This window comes from Hyla sarda, chromosome 5 (genome assembly GCF_029499605.1).
Source record: "Hyla sarda isolate aHylSar1 chromosome 5, aHylSar1.hap1, whole genome shotgun sequence".
Classification (NCBI taxonomy): Eukaryota; Metazoa; Chordata; class Amphibia; order Anura; family Hylidae; genus Hyla; species Hyla sarda.
Window position 1 is genome coordinate 154,099,965 of NC_079193.1, and position 24,233 is coordinate 154,124,197.

General features: G+C 48.4%; 1 protein-coding gene across 5 annotated transcripts in view; it reads left to right on the forward strand.

Moving 5' to 3' along the window:
* Positions 1-24,233, forward strand: part of HECW1 (HECT, C2 and WW domain containing E3 ubiquitin protein ligase 1) — a 341,519-nt gene that overhangs the window by 188,969 nt on the left and 128,317 nt on the right. For all 5 annotated transcript variants that reach the window (XM_056520523.1, XM_056520524.1, XM_056520526.1 and 2 more), the window contains one exon: positions 16,842-17,011. In XM_056520523.1, coding sequence (XP_056376498.1) covers positions 16,842-17,011 — 170 coding nt within the window. The remainder of the gene's footprint in view (positions 1-16,841; positions 17,012-24,233) is intronic.

Sequence of the window (24,233 nt, forward strand, 5' to 3'; positions counted from 1 at the left end):
GGTCGGGGCAGGCAGCAAGGATCGTAGTCAGGGGCAACGGCAGAAGGTCTGGAAACACAGGCAAGGAACACACAAGGAACGCTTTCACTGGCACTAAGGCAACAAGATCCGGCAAGGGAGTGCAGGGGAAGTGAGGTGATATAGGGAAGTGCACAGGTGAACACACTAATTGGAACCACTGCGCCAATCAGCGGCGCAGTGGCCCTTTAAATCGCAGAGACCCGGCGCGCGCGCGCCCTAGGGAGCGGGGCCGCGCGCGCCGGGACAGAACAGACGGAGAGCGAGTCAGGTAGGGGAGCCGGGGTGCGCATCGCGAGCGGGCGCTACCCGCATCGCGAATCGCATCCCGGCTGGCAGCGGAATCGCAGCGCCCCGGGTCAGAGGACGTGACCGGAGCGCTGCCGCGGGGAGAGTGAAGCGAGCGCTCCGGGGAGGAGCGGGGACCCGGAGCGCTCGGCGTAACAGCAGGAAGGTTTGCTTACATTGGTCTTGCGCTCTGTGTCATGATTCAATAATTCCTGCTGTGGGCAAGAACAGCTTTTATGTGTTTTAATATGACTGTGACCATTTTAGTACCCTGCTCATTTCCCCTTAAACAAAGTGCTAGACTAACCGCAGTCGACAGGTACTCAGGAGGAAGTAAAACCACAGTAGTCTGAAACAGGTGAGGTAGTAGATCCGGCTGGGCCTGTGTGGTGGATGACGCGGGCAGTGCCAGGGAGCGGAGTCTAAGGTGCCACTGGTTTTCACCATAGCCCACCACAAAGCGGAATGGACTTGCTGCGGCAGGGGGCACGCAGGTCGCTACCCCTGGCATGACTTGACCACACAGGTGGCTGAGGTTCTACGAGGTACAGGAGGGATAAGACAGGACGTAGTCTAGATAGCAGAAGGCCAGGGAAGGCGGCACAGGAGCGTAAACAGGAATGTAGCAGAAGGTCAGTAGGCAGGCGGCAAGGTACACGGTCAGGTCACGGAATGCAAGGTCTGGTACACGGCAAGGAAACAGTATAATGCTTTCAATAAGGCACTGGGGCAAACAAAGATCCGGTAGGAAAGTGTGGGAGGAGCAGGAACTTATAACTGAGGACACAGGTGATTTCACTAATTAAGGTATACTGGCCCTAAAAATGAAAGAGGAGGAGGCGGGGCATGCGCGCCGGGGCTGCCAGAACGGAAGGAACAGGGAGGTGAGTGACGGGCTGGGATTCCCATGCAGGCGTGTCCTGTAATGCGAATCCCAGCCCTGCCGGCAGCGGGGACACGTCAAGAGAGCGCTCACGGCCAGTGTTTCTGGCCGGAGCGCTGATGTTACACAAAGTAGCATTTACAAATATTGAAAGTATTTATAAACATCTTTACCAAGTATTGTGGTAATGTTTTATATTATTTCCTTTTTTATTTCAAGAAAGCCCCTTTAAGAAATATAAGCTGAGCTCAATGAGCAGCAAGGCGTTTTACTGTTAAAATATTCTTGCATTGTGAGGGAGAAATCTATATTGGTATATACGGTACTATTCCATATTTAGCATAAATATATATTTCTTGGGCTTGTTTTGTGTGGAAGGCCACTCCACATAAACATGCAGAGCATGCTACAAACCAAGCACACTGAGTGTAGAACATCTCTTAAAGGGGTACTCCAGTGGAAAAATAATGTTTTCAAATCAACTGGTGCCAGAAAGTTATACAGATATGTAAATTACTTTTATTTAAATTGTTATACCTTCTAGTACTTATCAGCTGCTATTTTTTCAAATCAACTGGTTCCAAAGTTAAACAGATTTGTAAACTACTTTTATTAAAAATCTTGATCTTTCCAGTACTTAACACCTCTCTCCATTTCAGGAACTGTCCAGAGTAGGAGAAAATCCTCATAGCAAACCTCTCCTGCTCTGGACAGTTCCTGACATGGACAGAGGTGTCAGCAGAGTGCACTGTGGTCAGACTGGAAAGAACTATACAACTTCCTGATAAGCTAATAAGTACTGGAAGGATTATGATTTTTTAATAGAAGTAATTTACAAATCTAGAAAAATATAGAAATGTGTGCAGCTCACAAAACACAATCCGAGGATATAATTGGTTATAAACCGAAACCCAACAGCCAGAATTATAAAAAATAATGTACAAAGTGTATAACCAATCCTCAAGGATTCTACCCCGAAAGGTACATAATGATATTTGAATAAAATAACATAGGATGCTATAAGATTTTATTAAATGCAAATATAAAATTTGTAAAAATAGTAAAAATGCACTATATATCCTCTGGCATACAATATAACAGGATGAAGAAAACCACTGGGCCCAAGTGGTAACACACCCCCTATACGTAAAGATCAAAAATGTAAAATAATGTCCAGCACTCTGGTGACCTTGTTATATGTATGATGTCTGGTTGAAAAAATTCCGGTCTAAAAGATTAAAACAAGTCCTTTGTTGAACAGTATTACAGTCTTTGCAAATAATAGCAAATTATATAAAGTCACTGGTGTAACTTGTGACTGGTTACTGAAAGTATTTACGGTAATTGAGGTCATACAAATAATGCTGCTGGTAGTATCGCTCACCCGCTCCTGTAGGACTCTGCGTACGATATCCTCTATGGTGTACCTCGTGCGGAGGCGTTGGCAGAAGGTGACTGCTTTTTGCTTTTAATCCCTACTGAAGAAAGGGTCGTGCGCTATCTGCAAAAGAACCCTGAAACGCGTCTAGGATATTCGCACAACATCGCACTTAAACACAAAGTGTGAATCTGGCACCAGTACCTGGAAAAGATCGAGACCAGTACAACTTTAGCTCAAACTCCAAGCCGGATTCTCTTTATACTTGCTACAATCTGAGCCGAAATCCTGCTGTGAGAGAATCCTGCTGTGAGAGAATCATCTGTTTACCCGCCCAGGACTCCACCATCACATCACGAGGAACGCCATACCATCTAGCGGTACCCCCTCCGATAACAACAACGCGGAGGCCAGGGGAGATGCTCTGCCAAGCGCACCCACAGAAGCATCCGCTCTGCCAGCAGAGTCACCTTCTGCCAACGCCTCCGCACGAGGTACACCATAGAGGATATCGTACGCAGAGTCCTACAGGAGCGGGTGAGCGATACTACCAGCAGCATTATTTGTATGAGCTCAATTAAATAATTTCAGTAACCAGTCACAAGTTACATCAGTGACTTTATATCATTTGCTATTATTTGCAAAGACTGTAATACTGTCCAACAAAGGACTTGTATTAATCTTTTAGACCAGAATTTTTTCAACCAGACCTCATACATATAACAAAGTCACCAGAGTGCTGCACATTATTTTACATTTTTGATCTTTACGTATAGGGGGTGTGTTACCACTTGGGCCCAGTGGTTTTCTTCATCCTGTTATATTGTATGCCAGAGGATATATAGTGCATTTTTACTATTTTTACAAATTTTATATTTGCATTTAATAAAATCTTATACTCATAGCATCCTATGTTATTTTATTCAAATATCATTATGTACCTTTCGGAGTAGAATCCTTGAGGATTGGTTATACACTTTGTACATAATTTACAAATCTGTTTAACTTTCTGGCACCAGTTGATTTAAAAAAATAAAATACAATAAAAAAAGATTTTCCAGTGGAGTACCTCTTTAAAATACTTTTTAAACCAGTCACATTACCATGACATCACTAAATGGAAAATGAAACAACCCAGAGTCAAATTCCCAAAATAGACTAACAATGCACAACTTGTATATCAGCAAAGAACGGAGTAAATTATTTATATAATTTTCCTTACAGGCATCATATATCATAAAACATATAGTAGGTATCATCCTATATGTAGTCTATCAATTATTCGTATATGTTGTTCAACATCTTCATCTAGGAAGTGGACCCTAGTAGGAGTGCGGCATCCACACAGTGTGCACGTACGTCACAAAATAAATCCAATCTCTGACTAAGACCATGTGGATATCTAGTAGGTTTCTCTACTGGTTTTAAATAGAAGTTTACTAATGTGTATGAAGGAGATTTATCAAGCTCTGTAGTAGATTTTTATTGCGCAAAAAAGTTGCACGTACTTGCGCACGTGCGACTTTTCTATACATGCTTCGCCTTTTTGATTTTTGCTTATTCCAAATGCACATTTCTTAAATCTGCTCACGCAGTAATTTTTTTTTTTTTTACTTTGCAGTAGTCATGTATTTATCAAATGCGATTTATGAAGAAAAAAAGTTGTGTCTCCATTTAAAAGTCGCATATGTATTCCAGGTCCAACCTGGCTTACAGAAAATGCATACGTCCACAGAAAAGTACATTAACACCCACTTTAACAACTGTTCTTGTTCTGCATCATGAAGCAAAGCTACTACATTAATGTTAATATTAATGATAGAAAAAATTAATTATATAACTAATAACTGTCAGGGTCCGGGCTAGCGGCTGGTGAGGACACTGGAGGTGGATCCTCTGTGCCAGAGAGGCGATGACGCGGGTCGTACTGGGGAATCGGTTCTAAGCAGTTACTGGTATTCACCAGAGCCCGCCGCAAAGCGGGATGGACTTGCTTCGGCGGTAACTACCAGCTCGTGTTCCCCAGTAGCGACTCGACCTCTCTGGCAGCCGAGACTGGCGCGGTACACAAGGACAAGACAGAGGCGAGGTCAGACATAGCAGAAGGTCAGGGCAGGCAGCGAGGATCGTAGTCAGGGGCAACAGCAGAAGGTCTGGGTACACATGCTAGGGAACACACACTAACGCTTTCTCAGGGCACAAGGCAACAAGATCCGGCAGGGACAGGAAGGGGAAGTGGGTTTATATAGTGTAGGGAGGTGATTGAACTGATTGGACCAGGCACCAATTAGCGGTGCGCTGGCCCTTTAAATCTTAGAAAGCCGGCGCGCGCGCGCGCCCTAGGGAGCGGGGCCGCGCGCGCCGGGACGAGACAGACACCGGAGGATGAGGGTGAGTAGAACAGGGCGCGATCCGCGAGCGGGCCTGACCTGCCACGCGGATCGCGTCCTCGCCGACACGAACACAGCAGGGCTCGTGGTCAGAGACAGAGACCGGAGCGCTGCTGTTAGCAGAATGCTGCGAGCGCTCCGGGGAAGCCGCGGGACCCGGAGCGCTCGGTGTTACAGTACCCCCCCCTTAGGTCTCCCCCTCTTTTTGGAGCCCAGGAACCTATGGATGAGCTCCTTGACGAGGATATTGTCCTCAGGCTCCCAAGACCTCTCTTTGGGGCCACAATTCTCTTCGACTTTTTTTTTTACCTCTGACAACCTTGGAGGCGAGAATTTCTTTTACCGAGAAGACGTCAGAGGAGCCAGAGACAGGAGCAGGAACGGTGACCTTGGGGGAAAAGCGGTTAAGAGTGAGAGGTTTGAGAAGGGAAACATGAAAGGAGTTAGGAATGCGAAGAGAAGGAGGAAGATGGAGCTTGTAGGAGACAGAGTTGATTTGACTTTTGACTCTAAATGGCCCAAGGTAACGTGGACCCAGCTTGTAGCTAGGGACACGAAACCGAAAATATTTGGCATAGAGCCACACTTGGTCACCAGGGGCAAAGACAGGAGGAGTTCTTCTCTTCTTATCAGCATGTTTCTTCATTCGAGAAGAGGCCAGTGAGAGCGACTTTTGACCCTGAGGTCAAGCTTTGTAAACACTTTTGCTCCGCGCAGTCTGTCGAAGAGCTCAGAGATGAGAGGCAGAGGGTAACGGTTCTTTACTGTAATTTTATTGAGGCCACGATAGTCTATGTAGGGGAGTAGTGAGCCATCCTTCTTAGCCACGAAGAAGAACCCCGCTCCGGCAGGCGAAGAAGACTTCCTAATGAAACCTCTCTCAAGATTTTCCTGGATGTATTCATCAGACATGGCCTTGGTCTCTGGAGCGGAGAGAGGATAAATTCTGCCACGGGGTGGTGTGGTACCAGGGAGCAAGTCAATAAGACAGTCGTAGGGTCTATGTGGTGGCAAGACCTCCGCTTGTTTTTTTTACTAAAGACGTCAGCAAAGTCCTGGTAGGCCTTGGGAAGACCAGGCAGTGGAGTAGCGACGGGGACTTGGCTGATTGGTACACATTTAAGGCAATGTTTGTGGCAGGAAGTGCCCCAGGACTTAATGTCCCCAGTGGTCCAGTCGAGGGTAGGAGTATGTCGCTGGAGCCAGGGCAAGCCAAGCAGAATATCTGAGGTACAATTTGGCAAAACAAAGAATTACATTTTTTCTTGGTGGAGTACTCCAACAGTCATGAGTAAGGGTTCTGTGTGGTAACGCACGGTGCAGTCCAGATTCTCTCCGTTTACAGATGAGATGAGGAAGGGTTTGAAGAGACGGGTAACTGGAATATTAAATCTGTTGATGAATGAGGCTTCAATAAGGTTTCCTGCAGAACCAGAATCCAGGAAGGCCACTGCAGAGAAGGAGGAGTTAGCGGATGGAGAAATCCGCACATGAATAGTCAGGCGTGGAGAGGAGGAATTCACACCTAGTAACGCCTCTCCCACGTTAACTAGGTGCATGCGTTTCCACTGACGCGGAGGACGAATAGGACAGTCTATAAGGAAATGTTCAGTACTGGCACAGTACAAGCACAGATTTCCATTTCTGCGGCGAGTCCTCTCTTCTTGGGTCAGACGAGACCGGTCCACTTGCATAGCCACCTCGGCGGGAGGCACAGGGGTAGGTTGCAGAGGACTCTGGAAGAGAGGTCCCAAGCGTGGAAACCGTCGGGTGTGAACAAGATCCTTTTCTTGGCGGAGCTCCAAGCGTCTCTCCGTGAAACGCATATCTCTGCGGGTGGCCAACTGGATGAGTTCAAGCAAGGTAGCAGGAATTTCTCGTGTGGCCAGAACATTGATGTAGCTGGATAAACCTTTCTTGAAGGTCGCGCAGAGGGCCTCATTGTTCCAAGCTAGCTCAGAGGCGAGGGTGCGAAACTGGATAGCATATTCGCCCACTGAAGAGCTCCCTTGGACGAGATTCAGAAAAGCCGTCTCGGCAGAGGAAGCCGGGGCTGGCTCCTCAAAGACGCTGCATACTTCGGAAAAGAAGGACTGGACTGAAGCAGTGGCAGGATCGTTGCTGTCCCACAGCAGTGTGGCCCAGGACAAGGCCTTTCCAGATAACAAACTGACCACGAAAGCCACCTTCGACCGTTCTGTGGGGAACTGGTCCGACATCAATTCAAGGTGCAGGGAACATTGGGACAGGAATCCCCGGCACATCTTAGAGTCCCCATCAAATTTCTCTGGAAGAGACAAGCGGACTCTAGGGGTAGTTGCAGCAACTCGGAGGAAAAGCTGGAGCTGGCGGAGAAGATGGTTGACACTGGGCAGGCAGAAGCTGCTGGAGCATGGCGGTCAACTGCCTCAGCTGTTGTCCTTGTTGGGCGATCTGCTGGGACTGCTGGGCAAAAACGGTAGTCAGATCAGCAACACACAGCATCTCAGCGGGATCCATGGCCGGATCTACTGTCAGGGTCCGGACTAGCGGCTGGTGAGGACACTGGAGGTGGATCCTCTGTGCCAGAGAGGCGATGACGCGGGTCGTACTGGGGAATCGGTTCTAAGCAGTTACTGGTGTTCACCAGAGCCCGCCGCAAAGCGGGATGGACTTGCTGCGGCGGTAACTACCAGGTCGTGTTCCCCAGTAGCAACTCGACCTCTCTGGCAGCTGAGACTGGCGCGGTACACAAGGACTAGACAGAGGCGAGGTCAGACGTAGCAGAAGGACAGGGTAGGCAGCGTGGATCCTAGTCAGGGGCAACAGCAGAAGGTCTGGGTACACAGGCTAGGGAACACACTATAACGCTTTCTCAGGGCACAAGGCAACAAGATCCGGCAGGGACAGGAAGGGGAAGCGGGTTTATATAGTGTAGGGAGGTGATTGAACTGATTGGACCAGGCACCCTAGGGAGCGGGGCCGCGCGTGCCGGGACGATACAGACACTGGAGGAGGAGGGTGAATAGAACGGGGCGCTATCCGCGAGCGGGCCTGACCCGCCATGCGGATCGCGTCCCCGCCGGCATGAACACAGCAGCGCTCGCGGTCAGAGACAGAGACCGGAGCGCTGCTGTTAGCAGAACGCTGCGAGCGCTCCAGGGAAGCCGCGGGACCCGGAGCGCTCGGCGTTACAATAACTCTATTAATTTTAAGGTTGAAAAGACACACTGCACACCTTGCTAATTTTAGGACATGTACATGCTGGCGTACCCACTAAATGTTAAAATTAATGTTGTGTTAAAATAGAATAAGGCACAAAATAATTGTGTAAGAATTTTTACAGACTACGTAAAAAAAAGAAACAGCCGTAGTAATACAGCTTAATGCATATTTTGGGGTGGGTACGTACTGAGCCTTTTTTTTTTGTGGCTTCACTATTGTTTATGTGCCTGTTGATGCTTCGCTGTCTTCCTTCCTGACATAAACTCCGCCCACCAACATCACAAAACACGGGCTCAAAATTAAACAAAAAAGCCTCATGAGTACGGATATTCATGGTGTGGCAGAGTATGTTTTTTTTTTCATTTCTGAGGAGGGTGGATGGGTTGTTGCGGGATAGTTGGAGTGCAGCTATTTAGTGCCAGGCCGTCCAGTCAGGGTGTCACCCGATGCTGTACGCCCCCCCCCCTCCCCGTCACTCTCTAGCAACACTACTGGTAATAAAGGATAGATATAAAACTTTGGCTATTAACATAAGGGAACATTTTTCTGCTTTAAAATATGCTTTTGTAAGCCGGTTTCCCGAGTTTTGCTTACGTGTTGTCACGATGCCGGCTGGCAGGTAGTGGATCCTCTGTGCCAGAGAGGGATTGGCGTGGACCGTGCTAGTGGACCGGTTCTAAGCCACTACTGGTTTTCACCAGAGCCCGCCGCAAAGCGGGATGGTCTTGCTGCGGCGGTAGTGACCAGGTCGTATCCACTAGCAACGGCTCACCTCTCTGGCTGCTGAAGATAGGCGCGGTACAAGGGAGTAGGCAAAAGCAAGGTCGGACGTAGCAGAAGGTCGGGGCAGGCAGCAAGGATCGTAGTCAGGGGCAACGGCAGAAGGTCTGGAAACACAGGCAAGGAACACACAAGGAACGCTTTCACTGGCACTAAGGCAACAAGATCCGGCAAGGGAGTGCAGGGGAAGTGAGGTGATATAGGGAAGTGCACAGGTGAACACACTAATTGGAACCACTGCGCCAATCAGCGGCGCAGTGGCCCTTTAAATCGCAGAGACCCGGCGCGCGCGCGCCCTAGGGAGCGGGGCCGCGCGCGCCGGGACAGAACAGACGGAGAGCGAGTCAGGTAGGGGAGCCGGGGTGCGCATCGCGAGCGGGCGCTACCCGCATCGCGAATCGCATCCCGGCTGGCAGCGGAATCGCAGCGCCCCGGGTCAGAGGACGTGACCGGAGCGCTGCCGCGGGGAGAGTGAAGCGAGCGCTCCGGGGAGGAGCGGGGACCCGGAGCGCTGGCGTAACAGTACCCCCCCCCTTGGGTCTCCCCCTCTTCTTAGAGCCTGAGAACCTGAGGAGCAGACTTTTGTCTAGGATGTTGTCCTCAGGTTCCCAGGATCTCTCTTCAGGACCACAACCCTCCCAGTCCACTAAAAAAAAATTTTTCCCTCTGACCTTTTTGGCAGCTAAAATTTCTTTGACCGAGAAGATGTCCGAGGAGCCGGAAACAGGAGTGGGAGGAACAGATTTGGGAGAAAAACGGTTGAGGATGAGTGGTTTGAGAAGAGAGACGTGAAAGGCATTAGGGATACGAAGAGAGGGAGGAAGAAGAAGTTTATAAGAGACAGGATTAATTTGACACAAAATTTTGAAAGGACCAAGATAGCGTGGTCCCAACTTGTAGCTAGGGACACGGAAGCGGACATATTTAGCGGAGAGGCATACCTTGTCTCCAGGGGAAAAAACGGGGGGAGCTCTTCTTTTCTTATTCGCGAACTTCTTCATGCGTGATGAAGCCTGTAAGAGAGAATTTTGGGTCTCTCTCCATATGATGGAAAGGTCACGAGAAATTTCATCCACAGCGGGCAGACCAGAGGGCAAGGGAGTAGGGAGGGGGGGAAGAGGGTGACGGCCGTACACCACGAAAAATGGGGATTTGGAGGAAGACTCAGAGACCCTGAAGTTATACGAGAATTCGGCCCATGGGAGGAGATCTGCCCAGTCATCCTGGCGGGAGGAAACAAAATGTCGCAAATAATCACCCAAGATCTGGTTAATCCTTTCTACTTGTCCATTGGACTGGGGATGATATGCAGAAGAAAAATTTAATTTAATCTTGAGTTGTTTACAGAGAGCCCTCCAGAATTTAGACACGAATTGGACGCCTCTATCCGAGACAATCTGCGTAGGCAACCCGTGAAGACGAAAAATGTGTACAAAAAATTGTTTAGCCAACTGAGGCGCAGAAGGAAGACCAGGAAGAGGGATGAAATGTGCCATTTTGGAGAATCGATCAACGACCACCCAAATAACAGTGTTGCCACGGGAAGGGGGTAAATCAGTAATAAAATCCATACCAATCAGAGACCAAGGCTGTTCGGGGACAGGCAGAGGATGAAGAAAACCAGCGGGCTTCTGGCGAGGAGTCTTATCCCGGGCACAGATAGTGCAGGCTCGCACAAAGTCCACAACATCCGTCTCCAGAGTCGGCCACCAATAGAAGCGGGAGATGAGTTGCACAGATTTCTTGATACCCGCATGACCTGCGAGATGGGAGGAGTGACCCCATTTGAGGATTCCGAGGCGTTGGCGAGGAGAAACAAAGGTCTTTCCTGGAGGAGTCTGCCTGATGGAGGCAGGAGAAGTGGAGATCAGGCAGTCAGGTGGAATGATGTGTTGCGGAGAGAGTTCAACTTCTGAGGCATCCGAGGAACGAGAGAGAGCATCGGCCCTAATGTTCTTATCGGCAGGACGAAAGTGAATCTCAAAATTAAATCGGGCAAAGAACAGAGACCACCGGGCCTGGCGAGGATTCAGCCGTTGGGCAGACTGGAGGTAGGAGAGGTTCTTGTGGTCGGTGTAGATAATAACAGGAGAACTTGATCCCTCCAGCAGATGCCTCCATTCCTCAAGTGCTAATTTAATGGCTAGAAGCTCTCGATCCCCGATGGAGTAGTTCCTCTCCGCTGGAGAGAAGGTCCTAGAGAAAAAACCACAAGTGACAGCATGCCCGGAAGAATTTTTTTGTAGAAGAACAGCTCCAGCTCCCACTGAGGAGGCATCAACCTCCAATAGGAAGGGTTTGGAAGGGTCAGGTCTGGAGAGGACGGGAGCCGAAGAAAAGGCAGACTTGAGTCGTTTAAAGGCGTCTTCTGCTTGAGGAGGCCAGGACTTGGGATCAGCATTTTTTTTGGTTAAAGCCACGATAGGAGCCACAATGGTAGAAAAATGTGGAATAAATTGCCTGTAATAATTGGCGAACCCCAAAAAGCGTTGGATAGCACGGAGTCCGGAGGGGCGTGGCCAATCTAAGACGGCAGAGAGTTTGTCTGGATCCATCTGTAGTCCCTGGCCAGAGACCAAATATCCTAGAAAAGGAAGAGATTGGCATTCAAACAGACATTTCTCAATTTTGGCATAGAGTTGGTTGTCACGAAGTCTCTGAAGAACCATACGGACATGCTGGCGGTGTTCTTCTAGATTGGCAGAAAAAATTAGGATATCGTCCAGATATACAACAACACAGGAGTATAACAGATCACAAAAAATTTCATTGACAAAGTCTTGGAAGACGGCAGGGGCGTTGCACAGTCCAAAGGGCATGACCAGATACTCAAAGTGTCCATCTCTGGTGTTAAATGCCGTTTTCCACTCGTCCCCCTCTCTGATGCGGATGAGGTTATAGGCGCCTCTTAAGTCCAATTTAGTGAAGATGTGGGCACCTTGGAGGCGATCAAAGAGTTCAGAGATGAGGGGTAAGGGGTAGCGGTTCTTAACCGTGATTTTATTAAGACCGCGGTAGTCAATGCAAGGACGTAGGGAGCCATCTTTTTTGGACACAAAGAAAAATCCGGCTCCGGCAGGAGAGGAGGATTTACGGATAAAGCCCTTTTTTAGATTCTCCTGGACGTATTCGGACATGGCAAGAGTCTCTGGGGCAGAGAGAGGATAAATTCTGCCCCGGGGTGGAGTAGTGCCCGGGAGGAGGTCGATAGGGCAATCATAAGGCCTGTGAGGAGGTAGAGTCTCAGCTTGTTTTTTGCAGAAAACATCCGCGAAGTCCATATAGGCCTTAGGGAGACCGGTTACTGGAGGAACCACAGAGTTACGGCAAGGGTTACTGGGAACCGGTTTTAGACAGTTCTTGGAACAAGAGGACCCCCAACTCTTGATCTCCCCAGTGGACCAATCCAGGGTAGGGGAATGAAGTTGAAGCCAGGGAAGTCCAAGGAGAATTTCCGAGGTGCAATTGGGGAGGACCAAAAGTTCAATCCTCTCATGATGAGATCCGATGCTCATAAGAAGGGGCTCCGTGCGGAAACGTATGGTACAGTCCAATCTTTCATTATTTACACAATTGATGTAGAGGGGTCTGGCGAGACTGGTCACCGGGATGTTGAACCTGTTGACGAGAGAGGCCAAAATAAAATTTCCTGCAGATCCAGAGTCCAAGAAGGCCACTGTAGAGAAGGAGAAGGCAGAGGCAGACATCCGCACGGGCACAGTAAGACGTGGAGAAGCAGAGTAGACATCAAGGACTGTCTCACCCTTGTGCGGAGTCAGCGTACGTCTTTCCAGGCGGGGAGGACGGATAGGACAATCTCTCAGGAAGTGTTCGGTACTAGCACAGTACAGGCAGAGGTTCTCCATACGGCGTCGTGTCCTCTCTTGAGGTGTCAGGCGAGACCGGTCGACCTGCATAGCCTCCACGGCGGGAGGCACAGGAACAGATTGCAGGGGACCAGAGGAGAGAGGAGCCGAGGAGAAGAAACGCCTCGTGCGAACAGAGTCCATATCTTGGCGGAGTTCCTGACGCCTTTCGGAAAAACGCATGTCAATGCGAGTGGCTAGGTGAATAAGTTCATGTAGATTAGCAGGAATTTCTCGTGCGGCCAGAACATCTTTAATGTTGCTGGATAGGCCTTTTTTGAAGGTCGCGCAGAGGGCCTCATTATTCCAGGACAATTCTGAAGCAAGAGTACGGAATTGTACGGCATACTCGCCAACGGAAGAATTACCCTGGACCAGGTTCAACAGGGCAGTCTCAGCAGAAGAGGCTCGGGCAGGTTCCTCAAAGACACTTCGGATTTCCGAGAAGAAGGAGTGTACAGAGGCAGTGACGGGGTCATTGCGGTCCCAGAGCGGTGTGGCCCATGACAGGGCTTTTCCGGACAGAAGGCTGACTACGAAAGCCACCTTAGACCTTTCAGTGGGAAACAGGTCCGACATCATCTCCAGATGCAGGGAACATTGGGAAAGAAAGCCACGGCAAAACTTAGAGTCCCCATCAAATTTATCCGGCAAGGATAAGCGTATCCCAGGAGCGGCCACTCGCTGCGGAGGAGGTGCAGGAGCTGGCGGAGGAGATGACTGCTGAAGCTGTGGTAGTAACTGTTGTAGCATAACGGTCAGTTGAGACAGCTGTTGGCCTTGTTGCGCTATCTGTTGTGACTGCTGGGCGACCACCGTGGTGAGGTCAGCGACAACTGGCAGAGGAACTTCAGCGGGATCCATGGCCGGATCTACTGTCACGATGCCGGCTGGCAGGTAGTGGATCCTCTGTGCCAGAGAGGGATTGGCGTGGACCGTGCTAGTGGACCGGTTCTAAGCCACTACTGGTTTTCACCAGAGCCCGCCGCAAAGCGGGATGGTCTTGCTGCGGCGGTAGTGACCAGGTCGTATCCACTAGCAACGGCTCACCTCTCTGGCTGCTGAAGATAGGCGCGGTACAAGGGAGTAGGCAAAAGCAAGGTCGGACGTAGCAGAAGGTCGGGGCAGGCAGCAAGGATCGTAGTCAGGGGCAACGGCAGAAGGTCTGGAAACACAGGCAAGGAACACACAAGGAACGCTTTCACTGGCACTAAGGCAACAAGATCCGGCAAGGGAGTGCAGGGGAAGTGAGGTGATATAGGGAAGTGCACAGGTGAACACACTAATTGGAACCACTGCGCCAATCAGCGGCGCAGTGGCCCTTTAAATCGCAGAGACCCGGCGCGCGCGCGCCCTAGGGAGCGGGGCCGCGCGCGCCGGGACAGAACAGACGGAGAGCGAGTCAGGTAGGGGAGCCGGGGTGCGCATCGCGAGCGGGCGCTACCCGCATCGCGAATCGCATCCCGGCTGGCAGCGGAATCGCAGCGCCCCGGGTCAGAGGACGTGACCGGAGCGCTGCCGCGGGGAGAGTGAAGCGAGCTCTCCGGGGAGGAGCGGGGACCCGGAGCGCTCGGCGTAACACGTGTGATTTATTTATCAAGGTCGTGCGACTATTTGATAAATAGGTCGCATGTAAGCAAAAGTAAGTAAAAAAAAAAAATGTCATATAAAAGCCATACATTTGAAAAGAATGAGAAATCTCCTTCTATAAATTTCTGGTCCCACTTGAAAATATATTTTTTACTTCAGAGTACCCGGGTATCGGGTAAATGATCATTCCTAGGAACGGTCGTTCCCTATAATCGGCCTGTGTAAAATTGCTATTTGGATGTGCTATTTTGCGTGGCTCATAAAATCTTGTTATCTGCCACCAGTTGCCCTGTGTAAAAAGAGGATATGTGGCTGGTAATGATGAATTGTGGTCGCACAATTAATTGAGCCTTGTGAGGGCTCAGCATACAAGCCGATCACTAAGATTGGCCCATATTTCTCTTTGCACGCTGGCTAGTGTAAAAGGTCCCTTACTTTATCATTTGGACTTCAGCGTCTCAAATAATATGACATAGGAATATTTACTTACATCACATCCATCATCAATAAAGTGATTTATTATTTATTTAATTAGCTTAGTATATACGGCACTGCTTAAGGTTTGATATTACTATACTTACGGTATTTATCTAGTTTAATAATACTAAACTAATTTTGCTAGTATAATATTATCATACACATTCCTCCTTTAGTTAATTCTAAATCATTTTGATTCTATGGTGGATTTGTGACAAAAAAAAAGCAATTTTTTTCTTGTTTCTTTTTCATATTTTGGGTATGCACAAAGATTTGTGTTTTTTTTTATTTTTATTTTTTTGATATGCCAGTTGTATAAATATACCAAATGTAGCATCCCATGTATCTTTTTGATGTGGTGACCATCTGTTAGTTATTTATGGCTTATTTTTCTGTAAAAATCACTTATTATTACCATCACAGGCAGGATTGTAGTAAAAGGAAACAGGAACAGAATGGCCCAGATTTCTCAATCTGTCTGAGACAAAAGCTTGTGTGGTCTGCCCATATCCACCAATCACAGCTCAGCTTTTTAAGATATGAAAGCTGAGTTGTGATTAACAAATCAGACAATTTATGTCTGAAACAGGTTGATGAATCTGTGTCATCATATGTACATAATAGGCAAGATGGCAACTGTAATAACCATGTACAGAAAATATAGTATAAAAAGAATATAATTAAAAAAAATCTACAATCAGAAAATAAAAACAGATAAAAAGAAAATAATATCTAGTTTTAATTACTAAAACAATATAAGGGGATACATCCACTTAAACACAGTATGTTCCCAGATTAACTTGACTACAAGCACTTTAGGCCTGTAGCCTATGTGCCACCGAGATGACATCATTGTGCCTGCTTGGGGATTCAGTCCCTTTTGCTCACAGGCTGGAGGCCTAAAGAGAGAGATGGCAGCTTTATTCATGGTAAGAACTGAGACTAGGTGAGCATTCTTTTTATTTTTACTTCTGTTTGACCACACTGGGATATTATTAGTATAGGCGCCTAGGGGGTAGTATTACTATAGGAGGGCACATGAGGCCTTATAACTATATGGGGGCACAGGAAATTATTACTATTTAGGGGCACAGGAGGCCTTATAACTATATGGGGGCCCAGGGTTGCATTATTACTATATGGGGGGACAGGAGGCCTTCTAACTATATGGGGGCAGAGGATCATTATTACTATTTAGGGGGAACAGGGTGCATTATTACTATTTGCATTTTTATGCAAACCTGGATTCAAATTGTTTGCACAAAAAGGACAGGTTTTTTAACGCAATAATAACCCATTAAGGCTTACACATCATGCATGGTATTAGCAACCAAGAGATACATTGTATTGTTCAATTCATTCATGCAAAGGCTATGTCAATGGGCTATTTCTGTCACTGTGTAAAAGTTCCTTGGAAGGGAAATACTTCATTCATTATGGTCAGATATGTCAGTATGGTCAGTATACCAGAGAATCCGATTTCTTGTCAGGTAAAGCATTTAGTATATTCTGCTAGCATAATATATGAAATACTAATGTACATAGTAGTCATGCACATACAGTATCTTTGTGGCCTAGTTAAAGACCTCTGATCTCCTGAACAGCCCTGGCTCTCTGAGAGAAGCGTGTGCTGGGGGTTGTCACATGCTCCATTCATTTCTATGGGGGCGCCTGAGATGCCCGAATACAGCACTCCACCAGCACATGCTCCTGCCAGCAGGGGCCCATTCAGGAGATCAGGGGGGGGGGGGGGGGGTTGTCTAACCGCTATTCTGTGTATATGGGATAAGTTACTTTTTACTGCTGTACCCCTTTAGGGATACTAGGTGAGAACAGTAATGGTCACCATTTGCAATATTTGGACATAATGTTAGCATTTATTAATTCTATATTTGTACTTAAATTCCTGTTACATTGTTTATACCATGGTTGATAACACATTGTTTTCATATCTATTGCATGTTCAGACTTCCAAGCTCTAGGTTTAAAAAAGGGGATGTTCTTCAACCCAGACCCATATCTGAAAATATCCATCCAGCCTGGAAAACACAGCATCTTTCCTGCACTCCCTCACCATGGCCAAGAGAAAAGATCAAAGATAATATGCAACACAGTCAATCCGGTATGGAAGAGAGAGGTATGTCTTTAAGTAGCAGTCTAGATAAAATAGCCCTATATGTCCATATACCATAGATTAGATCAGTGTCCTACAGATATTGTTCAATTGCATGCAGACACTGTAGTTGTGGGAACTAGTGTGACTAAATACTGTAGGCTCTTAAATGGGTATTTCACTGGCCAGCGTTCGAAACTAAATGTTCCAAATGCTGTTTCGTGCTGCGGGGGTTGGTCACGTCCCTCATGACATCATGGCCACACACCCTCAATGCAAGTCAGTGGGAGGGGTGTGACGCCCCCTCCCATTGACTTGCATTGAGGGGGCGTGGTCATGATATCACGAGGGGCGTGACCAACCCCCGCAGCATGAAAACAGCATTCGGAACATTTCGTTCCGAACGCTGGCCAGTGGAGTACCCCTTTAAGTCCAAGTTTGTAATAAAACATCTGTTAACTTCAGACACTTCCTTTCATATCTCTACTCAAGACCTACAGCTTTTTGCTAGAAATAAAATAAGAAACTTTTTTGTTTACCTTTATAATACCTTTACACTTTATGACAGTAGAGAGAGAGATACTACTTCTGTACAGTAGATGGCAGTGTCCTACACATATCTATGCTTCTAGAGATCTAATACAAACCTATCCACATTGCTCTAGTACAGTGTTTCCCAACCAATGTGCCTCCAGCTATTGCAAAACTACCATTCCCAGCATGCCCATACAGCAAAATGCTGTTCGGGAATGCTGAGAGTTGTAGTTGAACAACAGCTGAAGGCATACTGGTTGAGAAACACTGCTATAGTAAGTTATTTTCTATTCCAGTTCTATTCCAGCGGTGTTGCCTCTGCTTGAAGTAATAGTTGTGTGAAAAAACATTTCACTGCTACAAGAATAAAGATAAGGAGCTGACTTGTAGTGTTGAGCACGAACATTTCAATAGCAAATTTTTATCACGAGTATCGGCACTTCGCGATTTCACGAATATTTAGAATATAGCGAAATATATTCGTTATGACGAATATTCGTGTTTTTTTTTTCTTCACAGTACACATCACAATGATGTGTACTGTGTAAATAAAAGTGATCATCCCTCCCTGCTTCCAGCTTGTGATCCAAAGGCGATTATGCAAAAAATTTGCAAATATCGGCACTTCCAGAGGGCACTGATCCCTACCTTGTTTTAGCTTGTGGGCCAATGAGAATGATGCAAATACAGTTGTAAGAGGTTAGCAACATCTCTAGCAACCAATAGGAAAGTAGTTAGTTGAAAGATATAATCGCGAATGCGCATTTGGTGAATTTCATTACGAATTTTGCATGGAAAAAAAGTTAACGAATATGCTAAATTTGCAAATATAGGACGAATATTCGTTCATATATTTGTGAAATATCGCAAATTCGAATATGGCCTATGCCGCTCATCACTAGAGCTGAGGTGTTACAGCCCCTAACAGAAATGATGGGATCAATACAAACACAAGGGATGTTCACCTGACTTAGTCACTGATATGGGGAAACCTGTTAGTTTAAGGGTGCGTTCCCACCTGGCGTATATGCAACGTATTTCACGCTGCGCCAAATTTCCGGCAGCAGTGGGAAATATGCTGCGTATTCCTTGCTCACTATACACACAGGGCTTTCCGGCGGCAGCCCTATGGGTGTAGTGAGTTTTGGAGGCGGAGCTGTCTGCTGGTGTGACTGTGATGCGCGGCTCCGCCTCCAAAACTCACTGCACACATAGGGCTGCTGCCAGAAAGCCCTGTGTGTATAGTGAGCAAGGAATACGCAGCGTATTTCCCGCTGCTGCCGTAAATTTTGCGGAAATACGCTGCCTATAAGCCGTGTGGGAACGAACCCTTAATGGCTGAGTATTTTAGCTTTATGAACCATACCTCAGGCAAATACAAGTAAATTATTTTATTCATGCCATTTGCTTCTTCACATCAAATATAGGAAATGATATAGAATAAGTTAATGTTGAGGAAATAAAATATGGTATAAAGACCTCAAAAACAAATCCCATCTAATACTTTTTTGTTGCACCTTGCACTTTTATGATGTCTGAATGCTTTGAGGAATGGACTTTAATACTGATAAACAATATTCTACTTCAAGTTGGCCCCAATGGTCTTGACAAAAGGCAACAGATCAGCTTTGTAGGAGGATGCCTTGTCATTGGACCAATTTTTTTTAAATTTTGACTATACATTTTCAGATGGATTGAAATTCAGTTTGCTGGCCATTTCATGGAACTGATATGCCCTTCCTAAAGAACAACATTGGGTGGGGTGCCCAGTGTGGGCAGAAGTGTAGCACATACCTTTTTGTGAACTGGTATTCCCTGTTGGAGTTTGGTGTCTTAAACTACACATCCCATAGCTCCATGCTTTTAAGTGTGAAGTTGCATTCTTCCCTCTCACACATTAGCCAACACACCTATTGCAGCTCAAAAGATCAGTGTTTTCTAATCAGGGTGCCTACAGCTTTTGCAAAATTATCTCTCTGTCGCTCCATCCATTGAAGTAGGACTGGCTCCCTTTGCACACCTGACTAGTCATGTCAGGTCTCGACACACTGCAACCTGGGAAGATCAGAGACATCAGAGACAAGTAATTGTGTATGCTGTTAAAACGAAATATTGGGGCGAAAATGACATAAGAACAAATGTACAGCCAGTATATTATGAACTACACTCACTTTACAGGCCCTTTAGCATAGTCCAATAAAAAATATTTTAAATATCGATGGCCTATCCTAAATCCCTCTATTAAAGGAGATATGCAGCACTGATACTTTAAAAATATCTTTACCTATCTGATAGATCTTGTAAAAACCTATCCAGCAAGATGTCTTTGGTGAAAATCGATTCAGCAATTGTCATGTTATTACCTCCCAAAGTACCCTCTGTTTGCATGCATGGAAGTAGAAGCAGAGTCATAAAAGACTACATTTCCCAAGATTCTCCTCTCCTACTTCTCTCCTACTTTCTGTAAGCTGCTGCCCTTCAGCTGTCTCCAGCAGTGGCAAAACCACAACTCCCAGCATGCCTGGACAGCCAATCAGATCTGTCGGGACCCGTTGTTGCCCGTTGTGCTCCAGACTTGCTAACGGTCTTTAAAGGCTAAAAACAAACAAGGGGAGCCAGACGGCCAGTCTGAAAAGGGCCTAACTATGGTGTGATGGAGAAGAGCTGCAGTGTAAAGCAGTCGGGGGAGGCAGAACAACAGTTTGAGCTTCTGAAGGGACAGAAAGTGGATTTCAGACTACACCAGTGTTTCCCAATAGGGTGCCTCCAGCTGTTGCCAAAGGCTGTTCAGGCATGCTGGGAGTTGTAGTTTTGCAGCTGCTGGAGACACAGTTTGGAAAACACTATGATGGAGATTTTTCATTGTTGTCTTTGGAAAGTGATTTTTTTTTTTTTGCTTTGCCTTTGCTTATGCATGACAGATTTAGGGCACTTTGTAACACCACCTCCTCTTGTCTACTCTAAAGTCACGGTGGAGAAAAAAATGTGCAAGATACATACATATAAAATGTTAGCACCCCTGAAATTTTTCTAGAAAATGAAGTATTTCTCACAGAAAAGGATTGCAGTAACACATGTTTTGCTATATACATGTTTATTCCCTTTGTGTGTATTGGAACTAAACCAAAAAAGGGAGGGGGAAAAAATTGGACATAATGTCACACCAAACTCCAAAAATGGGCTGGACAAAATTATTGGCACCCTTAACTTAATATTTGGTTGCACACCCTTTGGAAAAAAATACTGAAATCAGTGGCTTCCTATAACCATCAATAAGCTTCTTACACCTCTCAGCCGGAGTGTTGGACCACTCTTCCTTTGCAAACTGCTCCAGGTCTCTCTTATTGGAAGGGCGCCTTTTCCCAACAGCAATTTTAAGATCTCTCCACAGGTGTTCAATGGGATTTAGATCTGGACTAATTCCTGGCCGCTTCAGAACTCTCCAGTGTCACGATTCGGCTTCCAGGTAGTGGATCCTCTGTGTCAGCGAGGGATTGGCATGGACCGTGCTAGTGGACCGGTTCTAAGAGGCTACTGGTGTTCACCAGAGCCCGCCGCAAAGCGGGATGGTCTTGCTGCGGCAGTAGCAACCAGGTCGTATCCACTAGCAACGGCTCAACCTCGCTGACTGCTGAGAAGGCGTGGGACAGAAGGACTAGGCAGAGGCAAGGTCAGACGTAGCAGAAGGTCGGGGCAGGCGGCAAGGTTCGTAGTCAAGATGGATAGCAGAAGTTCAGGTAACACAGGCTTTGGACACACTAAACGCTTTCACTGGCACAAGGCAACAAGATCCGGCAAGGAAGTGCAGGGGCAGTGAGCAGATATAGTCTGGGAGCAGGTGGGAGCCAATTAAGCTAATTGGGCCAGGCACCAATCATTGGTGCACTGGCCCTTTAAGTCTCAGAGAGCTGGCGCGCGCGCGCCCTAGAGAGCGGAGCCGCGCGCGCCAGCACATGACAGCAGGGGACCGGGACGGGTAAGTGACCTGGGATGCGATTCGCGAGCGGGCGCGTCCCGCTGTGCGAATCGCATCCCCGACGGCCATGACAGTGCAGCACTCCCGGTCAGCGGGACTGACCGGGGCGCTGCGGGGACAGAGACGCCGTGAGCGCTCCGGGGAGGAGCGGGGACCCGGAGCGCTAGGCGTAACAGTACCCCCCCCCTTAGGTCTCCCCTTTTCTTTGTCCGGTAACTGCCTCCCCTGGGATGAGGACACCGGGAAAGACTGGAGGGTTTCCTCAACGGCAGGCAGTACAGCAGGAGTGGGAATGGGGAGGGAGGGCAGAGGGCGAAGCCTGGCACGGGGCAGGGTGACACAAGGACGGGAGCCATGAGGAGGCACAGAGGCTTGCCTGACGGGACTGGGAGGGGGGGAGAGGCACTTCCTATGGCAGGCAGAGTCCCAGTTCTTGATCTCCCCGGTGGTCCAATCAAGGGTGGGAGAATGAAGCCGGAGCCATGGCAGACCGAGGAGGACCTCAGAGGTACAGTTGGGAAGGACGAATAACTCAATCCTTTCGTGGTGGGGTCCAATAGACATCAGGAGGGGTTCTGTGCGGTAACGCACTGTGCAATCCAATCTGACTCCGTTGACCGCGGAAATGTAGAGCGGCTTGACGAGACGGGTCACCGGGATGCTGAATTTATTCACAAACGACTCCAAAATAAAATTCCCAGAGGCACCAGAGTCCAAGCAGGCCACGGCTGAGAGGGAGGAGTTGGCTGAAGGAGAAATCCGCACGGGCACCGTGAGACGTGGAGAAGCAGACTTAGAACCAAGAGACGCCACACCCACGTGAGCTGGGTGCGTGCGTGCGTTTCCCAGACGTGGAGGACGGATAGGGCAATCCACCAAGAAATGCTCGGTACTGGCACAGTACAGACAAAGATTTTCTTCCCTACGGCGATTCCTCTCTTCCTGGGTCAGGCGAGACCGATCCACTTGCATGGCCTCCTCGGCGGGAGGCCCAGGCGTAGATTGCAACGGATACTGTGGGAGAGGTGCCCAGAGATCTAAGTCTTTTTCCTGGCGGAGCTCTTGGTGTCACTCAGAAAAACGCATGTCAATGCGGGTAGCCAAATGGATGAGTTCTTGCAGGTTGGCAGGAATCTCTCGTGCGGCCAGCACATCCTTGATGCGACTGGATAGGCCTTTTTTAAAGGTCGCGCAGAGAGCCTCGTTATTCCATGATAACTCGGAAGCAAGAGTACGAAATTGGATGGCGTACTCGCCCACTGAAGAATTACCCTGGACCAGGTTCAACAGGGCAGTCTCGGCAGAAGAAGCTCAGGCTGGCTCCTCGAAGACACTCCGGACTTCAGCGAAGAAGGACTGGACTGTGGCTGTGGCAGGATCATTGCGGTCCCAGAGCGGTGTGGCCCAAGACAAGGCCTTTCCTGAAAGAAGGCTTACTACGAACGCCACCTTAGACCGTTCTGTAGGAAACAAGTCCGACAACATCTCCATATGCAGGGAACACTGAGACAAAAATCCACGGCAGAGTTTAGAGTCCCCATCAAATTTGTCCGGCAGGGACAAGCGGAGGCTAGGAGCGGCCACTCGCTGCGGAGGAGGTGCAGGAGCTGGCGGAGGAGATGGTTGCTGCTGTAGCAGAGGCAGAAGTTGCTGTAACGTGGCGGTCAACTGCGACAGCTGCTGTCCTTGTTGGGCAATTTGCTGCGATTGCTGAGCGACTTGGCAGCGGCACCTCAGCGGGATCCATGGCCGGATCTACTGTCACGATTCGGCTTCCAGGTAGTGGATCCTCTGTGTCAGCGAGGGATTGGCGTGGACCGTGCTAGTGGACCGGTTCTAAGAGGCTACTGGTGTTCACCAGAGCCCGCCGCAAAGCGGGATGGTCTTGCTGCGGCAGTAGCAACCAGGTCATATCCACTAGCAACGGCTCAACCTCGCTGACTGCTGAGAAGGCGTGGGACAGAAGGACTAGGCAGAGGCAAGGTCAGACGTAGCAGAAGGTCGGGGCAGGCGGCAAGGTTCGTAGTCAAGATGGATAGCAGAAGTTCAGGTAACACAGGCTTTGGACACACTAAACACTTTCACTGGCACAAGGCAACAAGATCCGGCAAGGGAGTGCAGGGGCAGTGAGCAGATATAGTCTGGGAGCAGGTGGGAGCCAATTAAGCTAATTGGGCCAGGCACCAATCATTGGTGCACTGGCCCTTTAAGTCTCAGAGAGCTGGCGCGCGCGCGCCCTAGAGAGCGGAGCCGCGCGCGCCAGCACATGACAGCAGGGGACCGGGACGGGTAAGTGACCTGGGATGCGATTCCCGAGCGGGCGCGTCCCGCTGTGCGAATCGCATCCCCGACGGCCATGACAGTGCAGCGCTCCCGGTCAGCGGGACTGACCGGGGCGCTGCGGGGACAGAGACGCCGTGAGCGCTCCGGGGAGGAGCGGGGACCCGGAGCGCTAGGCGTAACATCCAGCACTTTGTTGCCATCCATTTCTGGGTGCTTTTTGACGTATGTTTGGGGTCATTGCCCTGCTTTAAGACCCAAGATCTCGGACACAAACCCAGCTTTCTGACACTGGGCTGTACAGTGCGACCCAAAATCCGTTGGTAATCCTCAGATTTCATGATGTCTTGCACACATTCAAGGCACCCAGTGCCAGAGGCAGCAAAACTACCCCAAAACATCATTGAACCTCCACCATATTTCACTGTAGGTAATATGTTCTTTTCTTTGTAGGCC